Here is an 18,362-nt window from a genome sequence, read left to right on the forward strand (position 1 = left end):
GGCGCTGAGGGTCTGGTGGAATTTTCTAGGCCTGTGGTCAGTTCAAAGAGACTCCAATATATGGGTCCCCTCAACAGGAGAACAAGTGGAAGAAGCAATGGGATTGAGAAGACAGGACCAGCCACACCTCAGCAGACCCAGAGCAAAGTGCTCAGGGACTAGGCCAGACCAACCTCCCCACGGCAGATACCAGGCCCCGAGACAAGACTCAGACCCAAGGCCCGCCATCCTGCCCAGAAAGAAACTTCAGCCTCCTCTGCACCCAGGACCACTCAGGAGGGAGGGAAGGGTAGAAAGCTTGAGCTATTTTTTTTTCTAGAAAAAACAAAACAAAACTGAGTTAACCTAAAAGAGTACGATGGCAACATGTACAATATTCACTTCACCTCATAGTTTTTTTTCAGTTCATTTATTTATTTTGAGACAAAGAGAGAGAGTGTGAGCAGGGGAGGGACGGGGGGGCGGTGGGGGAGAAGGAGAGTCCCAAGCAGGCCCCGCACTTTCAGTGTGGAGCCCAATGCGGGGCTCGAACTCACGAACTGTGAGACCATGACCTGAGCTGAAATCAAGAGTCAGACGCTCAACCAAGCGGGCCACCCAGGTGCCCCGCGACCCTATTCCTATTACTGTTTTACAGATCATATGATAGGGACTCCTGAAGAAGTTACAGAAAATTATGATGCCACAAAAGCAAATTTTTATATGATCCAGGTGTGTTACCGTTGGACCCCAGGAAATGGAGGTTTCAAGAGTTGCCCCCAGTTATGCGTTTAGGAACGGGATCTGTGCCCACCCCTCACTGCCAAAAGGAGGCCTCCATGGGGCTTGCTTTATAACAAATCCTTCTTCCTAAGCAAACGCCACCTCCTCTGTTTCCTGCACATCATGAACAATGATGGTTGGTACGTTCAGCATTTACATTGTGCTGAGCCTTCGCCCACGTATCTTGTAATCCCTGCAATACCTTTCTGAGGAGGGCACTGCTACCGTCCCCATTTTGCAGATGAAGAAACAAAGGCTCCGAGGTGGCAGGTGTGCGTGAAAGGTCACGCAGCCAGGAAGAGGCAGACCCAGGACTTGACCCCACGTCTGGCTGACTCGGGACACACTAGGCATGCTCATCTTCCTGCCAGGGTGCCCAGGACAGGGCCTGTGGCAAAAGGGGTCATGAAGGTTTTGACAGAGTGATTACAGGAACACTCGCTGCCCAGACATGGAACCCGGAAACCCCTCCAAACAGCTCCTTCCTCTTGCACCAGCAGCCTCGTCTTGCCATATGAAAACACTTCCCCAAGTAGCCTTGGCCCCAAGGAACGCCCCGTTTCAGGCTCAGACACCCACCGGATTGCAGAACGACAGCCAGTCTTGGGAGCCACAGGAGGCACATGCGCCCCTCGCGATGACCACCCCGACCCAGCCGGCCTACTCGCCTCCTTGCTCCTGGCTGCTGATGCTGTCCCTTGTCCTCTTGGGTGAGTGGGACCCCAGACATGATAGGACCCACCCCTGGCTGGTCCCAGAGAGGAGCCCCAGGTGCTCTGGCAGGCCTGGAGGGGCTCAAGCCCACCAAGAGGGAATGGGAGCGGGTAGCCGAGAACTTTCTTGATCCCAGTGTCCCAAGAAGCAGAACTTTTTCAGGATGCAGCACAGTGAAGTTAAGCCCCCAGGCTCTGGGATCTTGCAAGCTGGGCTCTGCTCAGATACCCGCGTGCTCGTGTCACAGGCCACTTCACTCTCCTCTTGAGCGAACAGGGCTGCTAACGGGGTGCTGTGCGTATTAAATACAAAAATGGTGAGGCTCACAGCCCAGGATCAGGGGCATAATCTGTGGGGCCTATGTCGTGCAAAACGTAAACGTGGTTTCAGAAAGTGATAAGAACTTTAAGACAGCAACAGCAGACCATTATCGCAAGCACGGGGCCCTTCTAAGCACAGGGCCCTGTGTGACCATACAAATCAACCACCCACGAGCCGGCGCCGGCTCAGCCTGAGAAAACTGGGCTCAAACCTCACCACTGACTTCTCTCTGAGCTTCCGTTTCCCCCTCGGTAAAATGGGGCTAATCGTGGGGACCCACCTCATGACGTTTGTTTGGAAGATTCGACAAGACAACACCTGTTGGTACCTAGCACGGTGTAAAGATTTACATAAAGATTTTCTTACCCATGTCTATTGTAAGTCAGGATCAGGCCGATTTAATTCCTGAGTCTTGGGGCTCCTGGGTCCAGCTTAGCCTCTGAGCCCAGAACCCTCTGACCCAGCAGGCAAGAGACTCGGCTTTCACCTCCTGTCCATCTGGACCCCTGCCCCAGCCCCTGCTAAGACCCAGCCCCTGCTTGGGTCCTCCAAGATGGTCACTCCTGGAGAGGCCCTGGTGGGAACCAGATCTGAGACCAGACTCGGCTGCTCCTTTGCTCCCCAGCTGTGATTTGGGGCACCACTTCCCTTCTCTGAGCTGGTTTCCCTGATCATAAAATGTGAACTCTAGCTCCTAGTTGCTCACTCCACAAATAATTCTGAGTGCCCACTACGTGTTAGGCACTAGGCTAGGAGGTCATATGTCTAAACTACTCAGGATCAAATAGGTTTTGAAAAATGGGGGTTTTGTACCAGGCCTCCAAAGGAGAACCCACCATCAGGGATCGTGAAAGGTAGGGCCTGCAGGTGGAAGACAGGGGGGAAGGGATCCCAGAGCTGTGGCCAAGGGGTGCCCAGCTCCGCAGACAAGGTACCCAGGACATTTTCCAGAGAGGGGGAAGGGGTGAGGGGCACAGGGCTTTCATTCATTGAGGTTTGATGGATGTACAACAAATTGTACATATCTAACATGTACACTTCGGTAAGTTTTGGGGGCATTGGATATGCTTCACTCTTGTGAATTCATCACCAAAATCAATATAATGAACATATCCAACACTTTGAAAAGTTTTCTTGTGATTCATCCTTTCCATTCCTCCTCCTCCCGTGGCAACGCCTTATCCGCTTTCCATCGCTATAGATTCATTTGCATTTTCTGAAACTTTATACAAGATCATGCAGTAGGTACCCCTTTTATTCCGGCTTCTTTTCCTCAGCATAATTATTTTGAGCTTCATTCATGTGGTTGCACATATCAATAGCTCACATATGTCTTTTTATTTCTGTCCCCTGTGTGGATAAAGTACAGTTTGTTTCTCCATTCACTTGTTGGCAGACATTTTCTGCTTTGCAATTTGCGGCTGTCACAGATAGAGCATCTATAGACGTTCGTGTGCAAGTCTTTGTGTGGACTTACGCTTTCATTGCTCTTGGGAAAATACTTGAGAATAATATGACCGTATCATATGATAGGTGTGTGTTTAACTTTTAAGACACTGCCATACTGTTTTCCAAGGAGGTTGTACCATTTTGCATTTTCATCACCAGTGTACGAAGATGACATTGCCCTTTACATCCTCGCCAACACTTGGTATGATCAACCTGTCTCATTTTAGTCATTCTCACAGGTGCGTAGGAACATGTCATTGTGGTTTTAATGTTCACGTCCCTAATGTGTAATGGTGCTAAACATTTTTCACGTGCATCCTGTATCCTGTCTGGTAAAGTGTCTGTTCAACTCCCATTTTTCGATTGGTTTTCTTATTATTGAGTTTTGAGAGCTCTTTATATATTCTGGTTGCAAACTTTTTACCAGATAGATACTTCACAAAGATTTCCTCCTACTCTGTGGCTTTTTCATTCTTTCACAAGTGCCTTTTGAACAGCAAGAGTTCTTAGTTTTCATAAAGTCTAATTTATTAATTTGTTCTCTTATGGATCATGATTTTGGTGTTGTATCTACATGTGTGGCACAATTCACTAACAAAACCATCTGGGCTTGGAGTTTTCTTTGCGGGAAAGTCTTTAATACAAATCAAACGTTTGCAATAGATAGTAGGGCTATTTAGGTAATTTATTTCCTCTTGAGGTAGTCTTGGTAGTTGGTGGTTTTTAAGGAATTTGTCCCTTTGTCAAATACATGCAGCCATGACCTTTCCATAGCATCCCCTTATTGTCCTTTAATATCTGTAAACTCTGTACTTGTGTCACCTCCCTAGTTTTTGATTTTAGTAATTTGAGTCTCTCTCTCTTTCTCTCTTACTCTTCCGTATGGCTACAGGTTTATCAATTATAATGATCTTCTCAAAGATTTCACTCATACTGATTTTTCTCTCCTGGTTTTTGTTTTTTACTTTATTGATTTCACTCAGGTCTTTGTGGTTTCCTCTCTCCTACTTCCTTTGGGCTTAATTTGCTCTTTTTTTCCCCTTGTTTCTTAAGGTAGAAACTAAGGTCATTCATTTATGTCCTTCCTTCTTTCCTAATCTAGTCACCTAATTCAATAAATATTCCCCTCTGCTTTAGCAGAATCCTACAGATTTTAATATTGTGTTTTTATTTTCATTCAGATCAAATTGCTTTCTAATTTCCCTTTTGTTTTGTCTTTTAACTCGTGTGTTATCGCAAAGTGTGTTATTCGGCTTGTGAATATCTGGGAGTTTCCTAGGCCTCTGTCTGTTATTGATTCTAATTTAATTCCATTCTGTCAAAGAAGATGCTTGAATTCTTTTAAACTTGTTGAGACTATTTTATGACTCAGAATATGCTCTCTCTTGGTAACAGTTCTCCGTGCACTGGAAAAGAACTATATATCCTCCTATTTGGGGGGCAGAGTGTTCTATAAATATCAATTAGGCTGTTAGTTGTTAGTGCTGTATTCTTTTTGATTTTCTGCCTACGTGTTCTATTAATCATGAAAAGGAGGATATTGAAATCTCAGAGCATAACTGTGGATTTGTCTGTTTCTCCTTGCCATTCTATTGGGTTTTGCTTCATACACTTTTAAGTTCTGTTATCTGGTGCACATATTTGGGCTTTGTATGTCTTGATTTTTTTGAAGCTTATTCATTTTGAGAGAGAGAGAGAGAGAGTGAGCACACACGAGCAGGGGAGGGACAGAGAGAGAGGGAGACAGAGGACCCCAAGCAGGCAGCCCCCTCCACCCCTACTGTCAGAGCAGAGCCCAGTCCAGGGCCCAATCCCATGAATCAAACTGAACCATGACTTGAGCCGAGATTGGATGCTTAACCAACTGATCCACCTAGGTGCCCCTATCTTCTTGATTAATTTGCTCCTTTACCATTATGAAGTGGCATTCTTTATTCTTGGACATATTCTTTGCTCTGAAATCTACTTTATCTGATATTAACATAGCCACTCCAGCTTCCGTTTGATTAGTGTTATATGCTCTACCTTTTTCTATCATTTTTCCTTTTAACATATGCGCAGCTTTAATATTTAAAGTGCATTTCTTGTAGGCAACAGATAGCCTACAAGATCTTACTTTTTATCCAAGCCGACAATCTCTAATTTTTACATCGGGTATTTAGACCTTTTACCTTCAAGGTGACTTTTTAGAGGATTAGGTGTAGGTCTTATCACCTTCCTATTTGTCCTGTCGGTTCTTTGTTCCCTTTTTTCTCTTTTTCTGTCTCGTTTCAGTTGTTGAATATTTTTATAATGCTATCTTATCTCCTTTATTGGCTTATTAGCTATTACTCTTTATTTTGTCATTTAGTGGTTGCTTTAAGGTTTAGAAGTTTCAAATTTTCCAAGATGAAAAAAAGGGGGGCCATGGGCTCTCCCACCCCAATACTTTCTCTCTTCTATTTGATCCTCATTGGTTCATAAGAATAATAGAATATCCCTGTGTTCCTAGGATCCCACTGGGAGTATATTTTTATTTTGAGAAAGAAATGGGTATCAGTTTACAAGCTCTATAGTTTCCTGTGAATATTGAAGAGTCCACTGGACCTTCCCCCTTTCTTAAGTGTGCAATTTGCACCATCCACCTTTCAGTGACAGCATACCATTTCCCAGACCGTATAAGAGACTTACAAAGTATACTAGGGTTTCCCTCCTCCCAGCCTTTGTTGTGTTGCTGTCAGAACTTCACTCAGACATGTGTCAAAGTTACTTGAACGTTACTTGTTTTTATCATTTCCGGGCCTGGCTTTTCGGAATCGCTAGGTGGGACCACAACACTTCTCTCTGAGTACCGTCCTCTCTCCTGTCTGTTCTACCCATTGCTCTGTCAAACATGAGGTTTTCCGGTTTGGCGGGTGGGGAAAGGCAATATTTCAGCCCTGTGCTGAGCGGATGGGCACCGTTCAGTGCCTGCGCGCGAGGAAACCACCTGAGAGGCCAGGGAACGAACCACCAGAAAGGATTAGAGAGAACAGATCTGACTGCCTCCCCTCATGGTGTTTGAAGGTGGGTGTTGCTCAACATTTTGGAGCTAAGGACACCGAGGGCAAAAGCAATCCCTAGGATTGAACATGAGGTATCCCTTGGTGATCAACTGTGAAGGAGTTCTTATAGAGGCTATTATTAGCACATGCCTAGCTGAGGACACACAGGAAAGGAATTTAGAATTCCACACCCCCTCCCCAGATCCTCTTAGAAGGAAACGTCTGCCTCACCTCCCTACTCCCTCGCCTCACTGACCACTGAGAAACACCATGCTATCCTGCAAACTTACATCTTGGAGCAAGACTGAGTCATTCACCAGGCCTGACGGTCACACACACCCAGGGAAACTTGGGACACAAAACTGATGACCCGTCTGGAGCAGAACCTTAAGTCACCTGATCTGAGTCCAAATCCTGGCCATGACACTGACTGTTTCTTCCCCTCTCTGACCATCAGATTTCTCAAAAATGGAGATGATAATAACACCTACCTCAGGGAGTTCTTCAGGGGAGCGCCTGTTCATAACCCAGGTGCAAAAGAACTTGCATGGGAGGTCTCGGCCCTCTCTCTCCGTGCCCACTCCGAGGCCAAACTCAGCAGCTAGACCCCCGAAATAGATCCACTTCCCAAAGCACCAACAAGCATTGCAGCCTGGTAAAGAATTCACAAGAGACACCTGAAACTAATATAATATTATATACCAACTCCACTTGAAGTTTAAAAATGTTTTCAAAGCGATAGAACTGCATATAGGACATAAAATTGCTGGTATTTACTGTGTGTAAATAATATCTCAATAAAGTAGTTTTTTAAAAAAAGAATTCGCAGGGGGGCACCTGGCTGGCTCAGTCCGTAAAGCATGTGACTCTTGCTCTCAGGGTTGTAAGTTTGAGCCCCACATTGGGTATAGAGATTACTTTAAAAAAATGGGGCGCCTGGGTGGCGCAGTCGGTTAAGCGTCCGACTTCAGCCAGGTCACGATCTCGCGGTCCGTGAGTTCGAGCCCCGCGTCAGGCTCTGGGCTGATGGCTCGGAGCCTGGAGCCTGTTTCCGATTCTGTGTCTCCCTCTCTCTCTGCCCCTCCCCTGTTCATGCTCTGTCTCTCTCTGTCCCAAAAATAAATAAAAAACGTTGAAAAAAAAAAAATTTAAAAAAAAAAATAAAAAATAACTAAAAGTCAAAAAGAATTCAGGGGGTGCCTGGGTGGCTCAGTCCGTTAAGCGTCTGACTTCAGCTCAGGTCATGATGTCACTGCTCGTGAGTTCGAGGCCCACATCGGGCTCTGTGCTGACAGCTGGGAACCTGGAGCCTGCTTCGGATTCTGTCTCCATTTATCTGCCCTTCCCCTGCTCTCTCCCCCCACCTCTCTCTCTCTCTAAAATATAAGACATTAAAAAAAAAAAAAAAAAGAATTCACAGGATGCCAGATGATGTTTACTTTGTGCGATACATTTGAGGGCTAAGAGCGGGGGCTCCAGAAACAGGTTGTCACATTCGTATTGGATGGCATATTAGTTTCGGGGGCCATGACAAAGTGCCACAGACTGGTAGTTTAAACAACAGAAATGCATTATCTCACACTTCTGGAGGCTAGAAGCCTAGGCGAAGGTGTCAGCCAGGTTGATGACGTCTCCTGAGACCTCTCTCCTTGGCTGTCTTCTCTCCGTGCCTTTAATTTCTTCTTATAAGGATGCCAGTCATATTGAATTAGGGTCCACCCTCATGACCGCATGTTAACTTTTTAAAAAATTAAAAAGAATTTTTTTAATATTTATTTATTTTTGAAAGAGAGAGAGAGAGAGAGTGGGAGAGGGGTAGTGAGAGAAGGAGACACAGAATCCGAAGCAGGCTCCAGGCTCTGAGCTGTCAGCACAGAGCCCGACGCGGGGCTCGAACTCACAAGCTGCGAGGTGGTGACCTGAGCCGAAGTCTGATGCCCAACCAACTGAGCCTGGGCCACCCAGGCGCCCCTCATGTTCACTTAATTGCCTCTTTAGAGACCTTGTCTCCGGATGCAGCCACATTCAGAGGTACTGGGGGTTAGGACTCTGACATATGAATGTAGCCGGGAAGACACCAGTCAGCCCATAAACTGTGATCCGGGGAAACTTACCTGGTCATCTGGGCTCTCAGCACTTCTGTGAAGACGGGAAGAATGCGGTCACCTATTATTTGCAAGTTCTCCATTATTTGTAAGTTCTGCTCTCCCTCTCCAGACAACCTCCTCATCTCTCACGCTTCCCTCCCCAACAACATCTGTCCGGCGTCCTGAGCAATTGTTGCTGGCCAGCTAATGACTAGGTTGTGGTAAGCTCACCTCTGAGGGCTCCAGGTCCTTCCAGCTCAGCACAAATCCAGTCTTCCTCTGTTGCAGGAGCCTCTGGGCAGAGCGATGGGAGTGAGCGGCAGGTGTTGCAGCCCGAGGGCCCCCTGCTGGTGGCGGAAGGAAACACGCTGCTGCTGCGGTGTACCGTGGCAGGTTCCTGCACTGACGACAGGATTAAATGGGTCAAGGTGAGCGATCGGGACCAGCAGGAGATTTATAACTTCAAACACGGCTTCTTCCCGGGGGTGACGCCGGTGATCCAGCGGACCCTGGAGCCCCTTCATTGTGACTTTTCCATCTATATCCACAATGTCACCAGCAAGCATGCTGGAACCTACCACTGTGTGGGGCTTGATGACTTGAGTGAGAACCCAGAAAAGAAGCTGCAGGAGGGCACCTCAGTGTTTGTGAAGGGTGAGTATCAGGCTCTGTGGGTCTTAGGCGCTCAGCTCGGACCGGTCTCCCTGCGTCAGCTGCCTTCATCCATCCACACCCATACCGTCCACAGAAAATCCCAGTTGGCGCACAACGCGAGGGTGTCTCACCCACACATGCACGGGCATCTGGAGTGGTTCTGCTCCACGTGTCTTGTTCCAGGGCCGCGTCTTCTTGCAGCTGCGAAGAGTACAGCTGGGTCGTGGAGATGGCAGAAGCAAAGAGGACAAGCCCCAGTGCCCCCAAGCGCTTTTCAAGTTTCTAATCACGTAACATCTGCTAACAGCCCATTGGCTAAAGCAAGTCATGCGGCTCAACGCAAAGTCAAGAGACCGGGATGCGTACCCACCCACCACGAGGCAAGAGTAGGGATGCACCACCCTAGGGGAGTCCAGAACTAGGGCTGATAATTTAATCTACCACACTCCCCACGTAATCAGTCATGCTATCTGTAAGCCCAGCAGTGGCGACCTGGGCACTCACATCCTGGGTCTGTCATTCAATAGGAGTGTGTTCTTTTTTTTTTTTTCAATGTATTATTTATTTTCGATCAGTCATGCTATCTGTAAGCCCAGCAGTGGCGACCTGGGCACTCACATCCTGGGTCTGTCATTCAATAGGAGTGTGTTCTTTTTTTTTTTTTTTTCAATGTATTATTTATTTTCGAGAGAGAGAAAGAGAAAACGAGCAGGGATGGGGCAGAGAGAGAGAGAGAGGGACACAGAATCCTAAGCAGGCTCCAGGCTCTGAGCTGTCAGCACAGCCCCCGACGTGGGGCTTGAACTCACAAACCTCGGGACCATGACCTGGGCTGAAGTCCGACGCTTAACCTGCTGAGCCACCCAGGTGCCCCGCCCTGCAAACTGTTAACAGAGAGAATATCTGTGTGTGGCAGTTGGAGGTGAGGGGAAGGGTTCATTTTAACTTGATGCAAGCATTTCGGGAAGGTTTCTCCGATTCCTCCCACGCCGTGACAGGCGCCCCCTCTTGGCCCTACAGTCCTCTGGCTTTCCAACCTCAAGGGGATTTTCTGGACCATCTCCACCACCGGACTGAAAACTTCTTCCCAGCCGGACATTTGCATGTCTCGCTGAGCTCCATTTCCCCCAGTCGTAACCTCAGCACATAGCAGGTCCTGAGAACTTCTTTACTGAGTGAACCGACTTGAGCATAATGTGGGGATCCAGAGGGAGTAGCTGAGTAGGGAAATCAGGGCAGTGGGGAGGGAGGGAAGATATCAGGGAGGAAATAAGTGGACAATGGAGGAAGACACAAAATGCAACAAGGACCCTCTCTTTGGCTTCAGGAGCCGGGGCCCCAGAGCCAAACCTCTGGATCCTGCAGCCCCAGGAGGTGGTGTTGGCAACCCCCGGAGACACTGTGTTCCTGAACTGCACAGTGCTTGGACAGGGTCCCCCGGGACCCATCAGGTGGTTTCGGGGGGCTGGTCTGAGCCGCGAGGCCATTTACAACTTTGAAGGCCTCTCCCACCCCAACGTGACAGCCGTCCGGGCCTCCAACAGCGATTTCAGCATCCTCCTGCAAGGCGTGTCCCCTGAGTACACAGGCACCTACTACTGTGTAAAGTTTTACAGGAAACCCAACAGACAATACCTGTCCGGACAGGGCACCAGGCTGCGAGTAAAAGGTGAGACAGGTGGTCTAGAAGGCACTGGGGGAGAGGGGCAGGGGGTCCACAAGGAAATTCCCAAATAGGCCAGCTCTTCTCAGCCTCCAGCTGTTACATAAGCCGTTCCCTCTGCCTGGAATGCTTTCTCCTTCTCCCTGGCGAATTCCTACTCATCCTTCAAGGCCCAGCACAAATAGCCCCTCCTCTGTGAAACCTTCTGCTTCTCCCGGGCAGAGTTCATTTCTCCCCATTCTGGGCTCCTCAAAACTTTGGATAGACCATTAATGGTTTAACAGTATCTGTTGAGTGCCTGTTTACTGCTCTGCACTCTACTGGGTGCTGTAGATACTGCAGTGAATCAGACATTGTCCCCACCCCAGGGATGTTCAGACAGGTCTAACTAGTCCCTCATAGTCACAGGGTTTGACTTCTAGCCCCCATTCCAGACACACTCCTCTCGATGACCCTAAGTCCTAGCACAGGGGCTCAGGAAGGGGCAAGACAGAAAGAAAAGGGGAATGTGAGACTGTCTCTCTTTCTTACAGCAAAGCCCATCACCTCTCCCCAAGAGAAAGAACTCACCAATGAACATATAGGCAGGACATATCCCTCAGGTGAGTGTACCTAGTCTTGGGAAGGTAACCAGTCCCCACAGGCAAGGCTTGGCCATGGGAAGGGAGCAGTCCTTGCCTTCTAGGGCTATGCGCCACCCAGAAAGTCCCCAGGACTTCATCTCAACATCAGAACCAGGAACTCAGAGAACCACGTTAAAGCTCAACCAAAGATGGGCGCCTGGGTTGGCTCAGTCGGTTGAGCGTCTGACTTCGGCTCAGGCCATGATCTCACGGTTTGTGAGTTCGGGCCCCCCGTCGGGCTCTGTGCTGACAGCTCAGACCCCAGAGCCTGCTTCGGATTCGGTGTCTCCTCCTCTCTCTGCACCTCCCCTGCTCGTGCTCTGTCTCTCAATGATAAATAAACGTTAAAAAAATTAAAAAAAAAAAAAAAAAAAAAAAAACCTCGACCAAAGAAAGAACAGCTGACTGTTCAGTGGTCAGCCTTGCTTGGCAGGTAGTAAGCTCCCCATGATTCAGTGCAAGGAGACACTGTGAAACTGTACATAACAGTGCTGAAGATCATGGCTTTGTAGCCAGGCCTCCTGGATTGAGTCCCTTTCTACCTGTGTGACTGCAGGAAGCTTGCCTCACTCCCCGAATTTCTGTCATCCTGCACTGGGGACTAGGGGCGGAGAGGGGATAAGAGTCGGAGAGCGTACCCCATGAGGCTGGTGTGTAGACCCCATGAGATCACACGTGTCAAGCCCCCAGAACTGTGCATATCATACCACCTGTTAACGCTCAGGGTCACTTGGCAACAGGGTGGGGTTGAGGGTGAGACTTGGGGTAGCGCCACCAGATGCTCCCTGTCACTGAGCCCTGTTCCTGCCATTTGTAGGAGCCAGACCACCTGGTCCCATCACTTCTCTAACGTATGTGCCCCTGAGCAAATCATTTCCCGACTCTGACTCTGCCTTTTCATCGGTACCAATGGCATTATTATCCTGCCTTGCAGCATACGTTTAAGGATTAAATTAGGCAGTTAGGAAGTGCTTAGCCCAAGGTCTGGGGCAGAGGAGCTGAGCAGCCAGTAAATGAACAGTTTTCTATTATGATGGGAGGTCAGGGATGCTGTGAGGATGACTAAACACAGGGGTAGGATATTGGGCAAAGCCTCTTTGGGCCCCGGACAAAGGGAGGGGAGGTCTTCGTGTAGAAAGAATGTGGCCCCAGAGGTTTACAGCAGCTGGGCCAGGCCTCCCCGTGGGGACACTGAGGTCTGGACTGTTGGGGGATCGCCCAGGGTCCTTCCTGAGCTCTCCTCTGTGTCCTCCAGGCCTCCTGTCTGTGCTCACACTTGTGGTCCTGGGGCTGAAGGCCATGACCTTGGCTGCGCTCCTGCTGGCCTGGGCTGCCTGCCGGAGAAGGCAAGAAGACACCAAGACCCCAGACTCAGCAGAACTGTAATCTGTACGGGGCATGCAGCACGGGGCATGGGGCGTGGGGGGGGGGGGGGTCGACCTCAAAGTAGGTCCTCTGAGTCGAAGAGAGGTCAAGGCTCCCCAACCACTTTATCGCCTCCAACCCCAACCTCCAGATGCTCCCCAGGCTTTGTGCCGAACTCCAGGATCCCTACACCTGGCTTCCGTTCACCTGGCGAAGTACCCCACTTGGCACTGACTGGGCTCCCTTCTGATGTGCTGTCCTCTCTCTTGACAGCCAGCTCAAGCCCTCCTTGTCCTTCAAGGCTTTGCCGGGCTCTCTTCTCAAGGCCCTTGTTCCTGCGGTAGTGCCCGCCCCCTTCCACCCCCTCTCCTCGTTTTCTCATCCTTCAAGATCCAACTCAGAGTCCTTTCCGGAAGATTTTCCTAAGTATCTCTAAGCTCACAGAGCCAGACTGCTCAGGCCTCTCCATTTACACCCTTCTCTCCTCATTTCCTGCCTTTTTTCCCTTCCTTCCTTCCTTCCTTCCTTCCTTCCTCCCTCCCTTCCTTCCTTTCCTTCCTTCCTTCCTTCCCTTCCCTTCCTTTCCCTCCTTCCCTTCCTTCCCTTCCTTCCCTTCTTTTCTTCCTTTTCTTTTCTTTTCTTTTCCTTTCTTTCTTTGCCTTCTTTCCTTCCCTACTATGGCTGCTTGGGTGGCTGCAATAGTTAAATGCAGGCTCAGCAACTGTAACAAAACTCTTAAATAACAGTGGCTTAAGCCAGAAGAGAATCGGTTTTGCTAGTAATAACTGAGCACAAGCAGGCCAGGCAATAGGGGGACTCCCTTGTAGTGAGACCCGGGATTCCTCGATCTCTTTGCTACCAGGTCCATATCTCAGGCAGCAAGACTACGGAAGAAGGCAGCAAAGGGGCGTATGACCCTCCCCTTCAAAGGCACAGCTAGATATTTGCCCACATCACCTCCAATTGGCTGGAATGTGGTCACATGGTCACACCTAGCCGCAAGGAAGGCTGGGAAATGTAGTCTTCATTCTGGCAGCAAGGTGCCCAGCCAGCAATTTCTCACTAAAGGAACCAGAGGCTAAATGCCAATAGATAACCAGGGGCATAGAGGCAGCCTCAGGGGCATAGAGGCAGCCTCTTCCTTGCTCTGCGTGACACGTGAGTTCAACTCCCAGCTGAAACAGCACCCCTCTGTAACACCACCTCCACTAGGATAGTATAATGGAGGGCAGTGGTCCTCAAGAAGAGGAGGGTTCCCCCCCACCACCAGGGTACATTTGGCAATGTGTAAAGACACTTTTGGTTGTCACAACTCGGGGGTTGTCACAACTTGAGGGGTGTCACAACTGGCTATCACCCTCTAGTGAGTAGAGGTCAGGAATGCTGCTGAATGCCCACGGCATCCCCCACAACATAGAGTTGTGTGGCCCAAAGCATCGGGAGTGCTGGGGCTGAGAAGCCCAATGTGGGGGAAAGTGCGACACGCCTGGCTTCCCAGCCCGAACCTCCACTCCCTCCCTGTGTGCCCTTAGTGACTAATCAAGCAGTCACTTCACCCCTTGGACCCTCGTGGATAAGAACGTGGACAAGGATGGCAACGTGGACTTCTCTGCATTGTACGAAAACTAATTCGGTTCATTCACTAAGGGCTTCACGTGTGCTGTGTGCACTGTGTCCGTTCAGTATCTGTGAACCCCATTTTTGCTTTCCACGCGAATATCTCCTAGCACCTACTCTGTGGGGCGGTGGATTCGTCTGGCCGTTTTTCCTTATAACCACAGAAAAAGAGCTTGAAAAACCTAAGCCAAAGGGGACATTAGTTTAGTCTGAGGACGGAATAAATCACTGAATCACCAGTCATCAGAATAATAACCCCCTACCAAAAGATAACCACGTCCTAATCTCTGGAACCCGGAACCTAATCTCTGGACCTCACATGGCAAAAAAGGACTTTGCCTCTGGGGTTAAAGATCTTGAGGTGGGGGTTTATTCTGGATTATCCAGGGGGGCTCTAAAGGCAATCACAAGTGCCCTGATGAGGGAGAGACAGGGGGAGATTTGACACAGAGAAGGAGACAGCAACGTGACCACAGAGGCAGAGATGGGAGTGATGTGGCCGCAAGAAGGCCGGCAGCCACCAGAAGCTGGAAGAAGCCAGAATCACTTCTCCCCAGAGTCTCCAGAGGGAGCGGGCCCACTGACACCTTGATTCCTGCCCCATGTTACTGATCTCAGACTTCTGGCCTCCAGAACGATGAGAGGGTAAATTTCCATTATTGTAAAACCCCAGGTTTGTGGGACGCCTGGGTGACTCCGTCTGTTAAGCGTCTAACTCTTGGTTTCGGCTCAGGTCGTGATCTCACAGTTTGGGGGATCAATGGTGCTGACAGCACAGAGCCTGCTTGGGATTCTCTGTCTCTGTCTCTGTCTCTCTCTCTGTCTCTGCCTCTTCCCCCCCTTGCACACACTCTCTCTCTCAAAATAAATAAATATTTAAAAATCTAATATAAATAAATTAATAAATAGATAAATAAAGCACCAGGTTTGTGGTCATTTGTGGTCTGCAGGCACAGAGCATCTGAAAGAACCACTCGGCCTCCCAAACCTCCTCGCCCCCCGGGGCCCTGCGGGATCTGGTCCCTGCAAACCACCCCCCTCCCCAATCATCTCCCACCACCACCCCTTAAACTGACTCCGCCCTGGCACCCACCCGGGGCCTTGGCCACACATTCCCTAACTCATCCAAGGCTCCCCTTCGCAAGGGCTCCCGGACTGCTCCGTCCACCGCGATGTCTCCATCCCTCTGGTGGCCCTCACGCCCCTCCCTGTTCTTTGCAGCGCTACCGTGGCCTGAAATAAACGCGTGTGCGTTTCCTTCATGACCGCCAGTTGTCTCCTCTGGAATTCGAGCGTGTCGAGGACAGGAACCTAACTTTTCACCCTATGTCGCCCCTTCCATCCAGTCATAAAAAGTGGGTGAAGGCCAAGGCACTAATCAGTGTGCTGAGGATTAAAGAGTAAAGTCTGCTCTCTCAGGGCGCACCTGCTACTGGGGGAAGACGGACAACGAGCAAGTAAATGTAATAAGTAACGTGTCACCTGGTGGTGAATGCCAAAGGAATAAGAAGGCAGGAGGGCGGGGGGAGGTGCCAGAGCGAGGGAGAGGAGATGTATTTTATTTAGGGTGGTCAGAAGAGTCCTCACAGATAAAGTGACGTTTGAGCAGAGACCTGGAAGGAGTGAGTACAGAGACTCGTAGATGTCTGAGGAGAGGAGCAAGTGCAAAGGCCCTGAGGCAGGAGTGTGCTTGACATGGCACCGGAAGCATAAGCCCCAAGCAGATTCTTGGCACGTGTTAGACCCCTGCAATCCCCCCATCTGAGGGGGGAATAGAGGGTAGAGGTAAAGTTCACAGCCTTGGGAAGCTGCTCAGATTCAAATTCCAGTTCTCCTACTCATCTCTTGGGTAAGTTGGTTTCTCTTAGAGTGTCCCGGCTTCCTTATCCATCTTCCGGTAATGACATTAGCGTCTCCCTTCTTAGGCGGTTTTGAGAATAAAACACATGGGTGCATGTTGGGCATTAACTGTGCCACGCCCAGCGGATGTGGGGAGGGGGGAACAGTCCCCAAAAGAAGTGCAGGGGTGCTGGCAGGTGAAACAAATCATGGATAAAAGCGAAGAAGGGGTGACACCTGGGTTCGAGGACTCGTCCACCAGCCAGAGAACTGGAGCTTGGGGAGCTGGTCACCCACAGATCTCTCATGCCGGCAGCCGAGTGCAAGCATGACGCCCGCGAGTCTCCAGGCCCCTGGGCTTCCTGGGAAATTGCAGGGCATTTCAGGTGGACACAACAATGGAAGGGGAGGGTCCACGACCAGGGCTGGTGCCTGGTGTCCCTGCAGCAGAAAGGGGAGTCTGCGCCACAAGGAAAGGTCCCTCTTCCCACATGTCCTTCCAGGACCTCGAGCAGCTGAAAAGCTGTGCTTTTTTAAAAAATTATTATTATTAACGTTTTTATTTATTTATTTATTTTGAGAGAGAGAGAAGGCACGCATGCGTGCACACATGGGTGGGGGGGGGGGAAGGGCAGAGAGAGAGGGAGAGAAAATTCCAAGCAGGCTCATCGATCCCCTGCACCATGAGATCATGACCTGAGCTGAAATCAAGAGCCGGATGCCCAACCAACTGAGCCACCTAGGCGCCCCTGAAAACCTGCTTTTAATAACATGAACTTGGGGCACCTGGGTGGCTCAGTCGGTTAAGCATCTGACTTCGGCTCAGGTCATGATCTCTCGGTCTATGAGTTCGAGCCCTGCGTCGGGCTCTGTGCCGACAGTATGCACCCTGCTTGGGATTCTCTCCCTCTCTTCCCCTGCTCAGGCTCTGTCTCTCTCAAAATAAATAAATAAACATTTTTCAAAAATAACTTCATTTTCGCCCACTTACTTTGTAAGCAACACACTTACAATATTTTAAGTACACATAAAACAGCCCTGTACGTGGAGTCAAGCACCTAACTGATTCATTTATACCTGAGAATTGAAATACAGATCATTTTATTCCAAATTACTTCCTCTTTATCTCACCAGTTAGGGCATGATGTTGATTTTTTCAATATGTATAGGTCAGTTTTATGATCTATGAATTCCACTGAAGGTATAAAGGGGCGATAGGAAATATTTTTTATGAAAAAGGGGTAGGGCGCCTGGGTGGCTTGGTCAGTCGAGCATCCGACTTCAGCTCAGGTCACGATTTCATGGTCCATGAGTTCGAGCCCCACAGCGGGCTCTGTGCTGACAGCTCAGAGCCTGGAGCCTGCTTCGGATTCTGTATCTCTCTCTCTCTCTCTGGCCCTCCCCCACTTATGCTCTGTCTGTCTCTCTCTCCCTCTCTCAAAATAAATAAACAAATAAAATTTTTTTTTTTTTTAAATTTTTTTTTTCAACGTTTTTTATTTATTTTTGGGACAGAGAGAGACAGAGCATGAACGGGGGAGGGGCAGAGAGAGAGGGAGACACAGAATCGGAAACAGGCTCCAGGCTCCGAGCCATCAGCCCAGAGCCTGACGCGGGGCTCGAACTCACGGACCGCGAGATCGTGACCTGGCTGAAGTCGGACGCTTAACCGACTGCGCCACCCAGGCGCCCCTAAACAAATAAAATTTTTAAAAGGGGGCGAGGTGGGTCAGAGAAGGCTTTGAATGCCAGGCTGCCCCAGCTCCCATACCCCCTCTTTAAAAGTCGGCCCTGAAGCCCAGAGAGGGCAGAGGCCTGGCCTGGCCACCCAGCTTGTCTGGGAGAGCCTAGTCGCAATCATGATGAATACTGACGACAATGTCTTTGCGGCCGCTACCTTGGGGAAGGCACGTTTATGGGTCCGAGGGCTCAGGCCGTTTCTCCCCACCGTGAAAGCATCTGCGTTATGGAAAAGGAAGAGTTTTATTTACTGAACTGGATCACATACCACAGTCAGCTCAACACTCATCAGGGGTCCAGGTACCTGCCTGCCTCCTTGACCTTGAATTTGCACTCCTTGACCTTGACCATGCACTCCTTCATTAATTCAGCAAAGGATCATTAAGTGGCTATTTAGTGCCAGCAACTGCAGGTCACAGGAGATAAAATGACAGCTAAGCAGAGGGCTTAGAAAGTGTCAAGCATTACTCTGAGCAGTGCACCCTGGATCCTCACACATCCCTCT

At 49.5% G+C, this 18,362-nt stretch overlaps 1 protein-coding gene across 1 annotated transcript; it reads left to right on the plus strand.

The window, feature by feature from the left end:
• The first annotated feature begins 1,157 nt into the window (after positions 1-1,157).
• On the plus strand, positions 1,158-15,544 carry SIRPB2 (signal regulatory protein beta 2). Its single transcript, XM_078444186.2, has 5 exons — positions 1,158-1,472; positions 8,645-9,010; positions 10,338-10,679; positions 11,207-11,275; positions 12,552-15,544. The coding sequence occupies exons 1-5, from the start codon at positions 1,214-1,216 to the stop codon at positions 12,680-12,682; spliced, it is 1,167 nt and encodes a 388-aa protein (XP_078300312.1). The 5' UTR covers positions 1,158-1,213; the 3' UTR covers positions 12,683-15,544.
• Positions 15,545-18,362: the final 2,818 nt, after the last annotated feature.

Source organism: Panthera onca, chromosome A3, assembly GCF_046562875.1.
Source record: "Panthera onca isolate mPanOnc1 chromosome A3, mPanOnc1 haplotype 2, whole genome shotgun sequence".
NCBI lineage: Eukaryota > Metazoa > Chordata > Mammalia > Carnivora > Felidae > Panthera > Panthera onca.